The 8896-nt window shown below is 38.6% G+C and overlaps 1 protein-coding gene across 1 annotated transcript; it reads left to right on the plus strand.

The window, feature by feature from the left end:
- The first annotated feature begins 6414 nt into the window (after positions 1-6414).
- On the plus strand, positions 6415-8272 carry LOC104593818 (dof zinc finger protein DOF3.6-like). Its single transcript, XM_010253835.3, has 2 exons — positions 6415-6771; positions 6903-8272. Exons 1-2 carry the CDS (start codon positions 6727-6729, stop codon positions 7839-7841), a joined length of 984 nt encoding a protein of 327 aa, XP_010252137.1. The 5' UTR covers positions 6415-6726; the 3' UTR covers positions 7842-8272.
- The last annotated feature ends 624 nt before the right edge of the window (positions 8273-8896 follow it).

The raw sequence follows: 8896 nt of genomic DNA on the forward strand, positions 1-8896 counted from the left end.
AAGGAAATAGCCTTAAAGCAGAGATTTTAAGTTTGTCATTGAAAAACTTCAGAAAAGGATTGAGGGTTGGAAAGAGACTCCTCTCTTCAAGTGGTAAGTTAATCCTCATTAGGCATGTGCTTAATAGCACGCCCATACATATCCTAAGCTCAGTGTCCATGCCTAAGGCAGTAATACACCGTATACATAAAATGCTAGCTAACTTCTTCTGGGGCAGCTCTAAATTTGGACCTAAATACCATTGGTGAAGTTGGGATTTTGTGTGTAAACCATGCGAAGAAGGGGGTCTAGGGGTGTGATCCCTCTTTGAGATGATAAAAGCTTTTAGGGTAAAGGCTTGTTTCAAATTGATTGAGAACAAGAACTTATGGGCCAGATTTTTTGCAGCTAGATACCTTGGTGATAATTGGCAATGGCAAATTTAAAAGCAAACCTGACTAGATATTGGAAGAAAAATTTTTATGTTAAAGAGATTGATTTATCCAATGCAAAATGGATAGTTGGGAATGGCAACATATCCTTTTGGCATCAAAACTAGTTAGGTATGGGCCCTTTGTGTAATTTTACTAATGACAATAGTCTAATTGACTTCAAAATTAATGAAGTTTTGGGTACTAGCGAATCAAGATCATGGTCTTTTCCAAAGAATTTTAATGTAGAAGTGGAGATCCAAGACATTGCTGTAAACTCTGGTTTAAGGCTCTCTAATAATAGATAGAGATTTTCTAGTGTGGATGAAGAATTCAAATGGTGAATTTATTGTTTGTTTGGCATGGGAGCTCACAAGGACTTTAGGCACTAATGCCAGCTGGAACAAGCATATTTGGAAGGTAAATCTCCCTACAAAAATAGCAGTTTTTATGTGGAAATTTATGTTAGGCATCCTTCCCGTGGATGATGTTGCTAAAGAAAAGGGATGTCTATGGCGTCAAAATGTAGATGGTGGAAATCCTCTGGGCAGGAAACTTTTGATCGCCTCTTCTCTACAGGGGTTCTAGCTTCAAAGTGCTAGAGTTACTTTGCTCGTACATTTGACATTCATATTTATAGATCACAACATGTTCGGGACCGGGTTAAAAATTGGTGGAGTTTATGTGAAAGAAACCGTAATGAAATCAGATTTTAAGACCGGTTCCTTCTATTATTCTGTGGGAAATACAGGTTGAGAGGTGTTGAAGAGTTCATGAGGGATAGGTTATTTGTGTGAACCAAGTTATTATTCGAATAAAATGTTGGCTTAGTGTTGCTGATCATAACACCTCTTGGGCCACTTTCCTTCAAATTCCTGTTAAAAATGTCCCGTCGAGACGTATTAAATGGATAATTTTGAAAACCTCCACTACAAAACTATATTAAAATTAATACTGATGGAGCATGTAGAGGCAACCCAGGTTTGGATGGGGTGGTGGGGTCATTAGAGATTGTAAAGGAAATTTCATTGCTGGCTTCTCTTGTTTCTATGAGCATTGTACCTCCTTGGAAGCGGAAGTTAAAGCTCTTCTAGATGGTCTTCAACTATGCTCAAATCTCAAGTTGAGAGTGATAACATGGTCTTAGTGAACCTCCTAAATTCAGGTCTGATGACTCCTTGGTGTGTGTATTACCAAGTTCAAGAAATTTCCCAGTTGGCAGCCCAGCTTAGGATTTCTATTAATCTTATCTACAGAAAGGTTAATCGTGTGACAGATTATCTTGCGAATTTTGGAATAGATAATTCCACAAACGCCTATTTTTAATCCGCGAAGATAACTCTAATCTACCAATTCCCAAATACATATAATATTTTTCTTTCTTTCTTTTGAGAGTTTAGAGAGTATTCCTTATACTTTGGGCTTGGGGCAAGAGGGGCTATATCCTCCCCTGTATCTTTTTTGTAGTGATATGCTTTTAATAAAATTTTAAAGTGACTGCACCTCCTAACCCCACAAAAACGATCCCAACCAACCTTGGTCGACGTCTTAAAATCAGTGTAACGAGAGTAGGATTGGACCAGACAGTCCCAAGTCCCAACAATTTCTTTTTTCCCTTTTCAGATGCCATGTTTGCAATAATGTTGACTGTATGGAGCTGATGCTGATGTGGCATAATCTATATCATGATTATTGAGCCGTGGACCACACCATCGAACTTGGCATTGCACTTTATATATAGTTTTCGGTTTTCCAACTCATTTTTGGGCTGCGATATTGTTTCCATACCAGCAGGTTGGAACTTGGATCGATCGATCTTTCTATATGTATCCGGCACAGGTAGCAACTTGGAAGTTGGAACAGGCTCCAAACAAATAAAATAAAAACAAAGTAACGAAAGAAAGCAAGTGCATTGTTCAAAATCCTTGACTTTTCGTAAGACATACGAGTGAGTGACTGATCTTCGGACGGGATTCAAGAATACGAGAAATCTCTCTCTCTCTCTCTTTGTATATTTGTCGACCCTCCTTACCCCTTTAACCTGACTCAACTCTGTACCGAAGTAGTGATTGCTTTAAAAATCAGTATTTAAAATATGTGAAAGCAATTCTCCAGAAGCCTCTTGCACTTGTTTAGTGATCTTTGAATTATTAATTAAGCATGCTAATTATACTACTTAATTAGTAACGCACCACATGTTAATTACACCTAAATGTATGTATTACTACTGCTAGCTAGTTAATTAGGCCCTCCACGTGCCTCCTTTTTCAGGTTCAAGTTCTTGAGAACCTACGCACAAAAATATAGTTATTCACTATAAAAGGTTTAGTCAAACGCTAGAGAGTATATATATATATATATATATATATATATAGGAAAATACAAATAATAGCATTAATAAGATGATAACTAACGTATTATTTCCTTACAAAGGAAGAGCAAAATTAATTTTGCTTTTGCGTGTTTGTCATGTGGATTTTTTTTTAATTATTATATGAATTGGGTACATGTGGGAGGCGTTATTACTTTGATGATGTTTGTAGCTACGTACGTAATATGTTAACTCTACTCGATAAAAGTGAAAGTAGCTTACAAGTTACAATAACAAAATCTCAGGCAGCCTTATTTCAGGGACGAAACGACCGAGTTACAAGTAGGGTTTGGGCCGGGGTTATTAAGATAAAAAGTAACCAAATTAATTAAAACAAAGGTGTGGGATTTGGACCAGATCCGTCCTTGGGTTTGAAAGAATGAGACAGGGTTCTGAGCCCATCCCTAACTTTTCAGCCTTATGTAAGTTAGTAGCAACTAGCAAGTTTGGAATGGTGGTAATTTACTCCAATAAAAGCTTCTACGTATAAACAATAAGATTAGAAAGAATCTGGAGAACGAATTGGTCAGGGGTCCGGTTTCTGGGTTGAATCGAACGGTTGGCCCGTTCTAATAAAAAAAAATTAAATTAAAAAAAATAAAAAACAGTCAAAACCGTTAAACGATTTGAACAGTTCAACCTCTCAAACCAATGATTTATTGACTAAATTAATGTTTTTTGACAAAAATCCGAGTTTAAGAAAAATCGAAACCGATCACATGACCGGTTAAAAGAATTGTGCATGTGCCTGGAACACCATACTCAAAAAATATGTGCAAATACATGGCCGTTAAAAGAATTGAAAAGAAAAAAAAAATAACAACAAATTAAAACTTTTATGTATAAATTATTTACGACGTATATATGCATGTGTATTACTATATAAAGCGGATGCCAAATCTACATCTTTTTTTTTTTAATCTTTTCTTTCCACTCTTAGTATCACGTGCACCACATGCAATGCACATGACTTCCTCACTTGTTATTTATAAGAGGGCCGGCCGGCCATTACTTATTATTGCACTGGTTAGGACATACGAACTGTATATAATCACTGATAATGTGAATTTGGCCAAGTGATAAGATTCCTCTGAGACTAAGGTTGTGTTTAGTTTGAAGGAAAAGGTAGGGAAAGGAAGGGAAAGGTAGGGAAACCTATATAAAATTTGTAAAGGTTTCCCTATCTTTCCTTTACTTTCCCCACTTTCCTTCAAACCAAATGCAGCCTAAAAGCGAAGAGCCACCAAGTAAATTGAGAATCTATTTCTTCATGCGATTTGTGCTCAACTTGAATTACATTCATGAATCAACCTAGCTAGTTTCCTTCACTGACAACCAATGTTAATGATTTGAAATTTTGCCCCATTTGTTTGTAAGGCTCAGTTTGGAAAGAGTACAAATGTAAATATGTACAGCGTAAATACATACAAAATATAAGGTTCTGCACTCTACATATTTGCATTTGTACTCCTTTCAATCTCAGCCTAATGTGCACTAGTATAAATGCATGAAAGTGCAAATGAAAAAAAAAATGCAAATTCTGATTCACTTTGGCTTTGGGCTTTACTTTGATTAATTAGCTTCAGGTTTTATTTTACTTCATCTACCACACAAATAAACCAAACAAGGAAGAATCTGACAAAAAAATGAATCAGAATCTGCACTAAAATAACCTGCATCAGTGTAAATGAAATTGTACATGAAGCCTTAGGTTCAGTTTGGTTGCAGCACAATTTCATTTGCACTAGTGTACGTAAAAGCATGGGAATATATGCAAATAACTAGGTTGAGTGTAAATTCTAAGATGTATAATTTTTATGAAAGAGAATAGGTATGAAGAGGATTATTTTTATGGAATTGGGTAAGAGCATGATGACGTAGTCTCCACTTTATATGATAGAAAATTGGTACAACTGAGGTGAGATGGTGCAAATTTTTCATCAGTTTTTTGGATGCAAAATTGATACAAGTGAGTGTAAATAAGCATGGGATGCAAACAAACACAAACTTAAAATTCTTTTGCTAATTATCCAAAACCAGAGGTTGTATTGATTGGGTCATTCAATCTAATGGCTGCATTGGAATTGGGATACATCTGCCAATAAAACAAGTTCCAATATTCTACCAACTTGATCTGACACCGTACATCTTGTTATAAAACTGGAGCCCACCATATAAATGGGACCTGTGTGCCCTGTATGAGACAGATGTTGATGGTAGGGTGTTGGAATGCATTCTGTTGGCAGGTGATCCGGACTTGGATTACATGGGTGAAATTTTCCATGTATGTAAACAGAGGGTGACATGGACTAATGGTGGAAAATGTTATATTATATGTGCCACGTGTACAAATAAAATCGGGTAACAGGTTAACCTCCTTTTTTGTGATGATAATACACAAGTGTGGGTGTAGCTATCAATAATACATGGGTGGGGGAAGAAATGGGCAATTGGACAGTGAGATTGAGGGTTGAAGGGTGGTCTTCTGCTTTTCTCACCGACGGCCGACCCCCCCCCCCCCAATTATATTCCCTATGCCATTGCTTTCATGGAGTATCATCGACAGGAAGTTATTGGGGGCCCTACCAAGGATCTGACTTGGTACATTGAGCAATACATTGGCGACCACGAGCATCTCTCTCCCGCCATATCTGACGGTTTTGGGGTCCGCCGGCCCACTTTACCCTCCTCCCCAAGCATAGACGTCGAGGATGCTAATAGCTATTGAAAAATCCGGCCGGCCCAATCAAACCGTTATGCTTTGGTCTTAAAAATGCATGCCAAATCATGAATGGTAATTGGATGGATCATTGATATGCTTAGTCATTATACATGGAAGGCTTGGTTAAGTGTTCATTGTCTTACCTAAAACCGAATGGTGATGCCCTCCAAGGCTCCAATCCAAAGGAGATATGAATTCAAATCCGATAACTGCAGGCTCAATTAGCAAGGTTACCTAGCTAGTGGACCTCACACGTGTACTAAATTGCCCCACCACAAGCAATAAATCTACGAATAACAACAGCTCAGAGTAATAACATGTTTTAGGAACGCTGGAGACATAGTCCATTGCCTCGAAAGTTTTCAACTTTAGTAATATAATTATATATATTTAGCCCAACCAAAAGCTATCAACACATACAATAGAGTGAATAGAGACAGGCAGCACATTTTATTCAACGTGAGAACTCCCGCATGAACGTTATTAATTAATTAATATGTATTCGTTTTCTTTGCAAATAAGAATCATAGAGTGATTCTATTTTAGTGTTAGGTAAGTTAATATATGGATATTGTCCAACCACCACTACAAACACGAAATAAGCCTGCGAATTTCTTCACTTCACTACGACTCAGACCGGCACGACTCTTCTCCCGTCGGGTTTGGGTCGCTTCGGTTTAATCAGCGTATTAAACTTTTCTACCATTAGTATGACAGCAATAGCAATTAGCATGCATGAATATATATTTAAAAAAAATAAAAAGCTAGCTAGCCTGACTCTTCCGCACCACCAAGACTTTCCCTTTTATCTCTTAATTAACCAATTATTTTTCTATTTTCTTTCATTATATTATATATATATAGGGGTTTTACGACTCTCGTTTTCTCTCTCTCTCTTTCTACATGCAGGGAAGTCTCAAAAACTCTTATTTTTTTCCCCAAGTACTGCACCATAATATCACAAAGAACCTTACAGGTTAAGAAACTTTCCATGCTCAAAACCCTAAAAATTAATAAAACACAGAGAGAGAGAAAGAAAACAAAATAAATAAAAGCCCCTCCTTTATCTTAGAGAGAGAGAAAGAGAGCAAAATAAATAAAAGCCCCTCCTTTATCTTTCCTTCTCCTTCCCCCACCCCTCTCTGCAACTCTCTGGATGTGATTCTCCACCACCTCTCCGAAAACCCATCAACCTTTACAAAAGAGAAGATCAAATTAAAACGATGGTTTTTTCTTCGGTTCCTCTCTATCCACCCAACTGGCAGCAGGTAAGGTTTCTTCAATTTCTTTTTCGCAGCTTCTTCACTAAAAAAGCAATTTTAAAGACAAATATTCCTACCCTTTTGTTAGTTCCTGTTGAATATACCAGATATTTGATTTTTGCTTTTGTGTTTTACAGCAACCAAATCATCATCAATCTTCAAGTAGCACTGAGAATCCCCAGTTTCCACCACCGCCGCCGCCTCCGGCAGGAGGGGGCTCGGGCTCGATTAGACCTGGTTCGGTGGCTGATCGAGCCCGACTTGCCAAGCCGCCACAGCCGGAGGCTGCCCTAAAGTGCCCGCGATGTGAATCCACCAATACCAAGTTTTGTTACTTCAATAATTACAGCCTCTCACAGCCTCGCCACTTCTGCAAGACCTGCCGCCGGTACTGGACTAGAGGGGGTGCGCTGAGAAATGTTCCTGTCGGTGGAGGCTGCCGAAGGAACAAAAGAAGTAAAGGTAGCAGCTCAAAATCACCTGTGACTGGTGAACGTCACACTGGTCCTGGTTCAACAAGTGCAATCCCAGCAAATAGCTGCACCACGGATATAATAGGCCACATACAACCAACGCCACCATTGCAATTACCATTTATTTCCTCTTTACATCATCTTACTGAATACGCTCCTCCTGACATCGGCTTAAATTTTAGTGGAATCCATCCACCGGTAGCGGCTGCAGGGGGCGGTGGTGGGACTGATATGGATTTCCAGATAGCAAGTTATTCAGGTGGCGGTAGCTCCATTTTATCATCTGGAAGTGCGGAGCAATGGCGGTTGCAGCAAGTGCAGCAATTCCCTTTTCTAACCGGTTTGGAGCCTTCCGCGGGGTTATACCCATTCGAGGGAGAAAGTGCTGAACCATCGGCGTATGCTGGAGGTGCCTCTCAGCTTCGGACCAAGCCATCAGGCTCTGGGGTTACGCAGCTAGCTTCAGTGAAGATGGAAGAAAATCATGGATTGAATTTATCAAGACAGTTTCTGGGTATTCCAGGAAATGATCAGTACTGGGGTAGTAATGCATGGACAGATCTCTCCGGTTTCAATTCTTCTTCCAACAGTCATCTCTTATAATTTCGATCTTTCTTTTTCCCTATATCTCGATAAACCTCACCTTGTAGCTTCGTCTTCTCCATTAGTTAGTACAGCTTCCACTAAAGAAAATCAGACTTGAAGAGAAATGGTTCCCATTCAATCACCTTCCTTAACTCGGTAATTCCAATTCCAGGAGTCTAAGATGCCGAAACAACAAAAGTGGATGGAGGAACCTGTCTCTTCATGATCTACCGATGAAGAACCTAGAAGTGGTAGGTTTCCCTTTGTTTTATTTCTTTTTTTTTTTTTTTTGTTATTTTTTTTTTGTGTATTCTATTGGTATGTTTACAGGAGTGGGTGTATGAGTTCATGGATTTTGATATCTAACATGAAGGACTAGTTGTTAGAATTGATCAAAGCACTGTAATGACTAGTGAAGTTTTTTCAATGGAGTTCGTTCGTGATAAATCCATCTCAGTCCCCTCTTTTTCCCTACATTAGCATCAGTTCAGTGAAGTTGACAAACTGCATTTGCCTGATCTCCACACACTTGCAGAATCAACCCTACCTATACTATCAGTAATTATTGATGAATCTGGCATTTTATTCAGGATGCAAAAGAAAACTCGTGGTTCAGGTGGTTGATGGAAGTAGCATCAATTGTGAAGAGCCAAAAGCCTAAAACTTTTGTAGGAGTGTATGCATTCTCATCTTCCGTTGTCAACTCGTGCATATGTTCAGTTGCAATTAAAGTCTGAATCTTAAGCTACTAGGGAAAACCACTGTATTCTAGAATGACTCAATGTTCATACTGACTACTAAACTGATTCGTCATGCAGGGGGAAGACTCTCTCTCTCTCTCTCTCTCTCTGTGTTACCGTATGGGGGAAGCATGTTAGCCCCATTATGAGTACAGAGACCTAGAAATTAACTCCCTCCCTACTAGCAAAAGCAAATTTAGAGTAGAGAAAGAGAATTGTTGTTATTGTTAATTTTAATGCTTTGTTAGCTTCTTCCATGTCAGGACTCAGGAGGGGGAATTTCATGTTCTTGCTTAGATCCCGGGGAAATTCGAATTCCTCAAATTTTTCCCT

This window comes from Nelumbo nucifera, chromosome 5 (assembly GCF_055504915.1).
Source record: "Nelumbo nucifera cultivar China Antique chromosome 5, China Antique-T2T, whole genome shotgun sequence".
Classification (NCBI taxonomy): Eukaryota; Viridiplantae; Streptophyta; class Magnoliopsida; order Proteales; family Nelumbonaceae; genus Nelumbo; species Nelumbo nucifera.

Excerpts from the sequence above, each read along its gene's own strand:
- LOC104593818 (XM_010253835.3), top strand. The coding sequence starts at position 6,727 with ATGGTTTTTTCTTCGGTTCCTCTCTATCCACCCAACTGGCAGCAG. Across the intron at positions 6,772-6,902 it reads ATCCACCCAACTGGCAGCAG|CAACCAAATCATCATCAATC; the intron begins GTAAGGTTTCTT and ends TGTGTTTTACAG.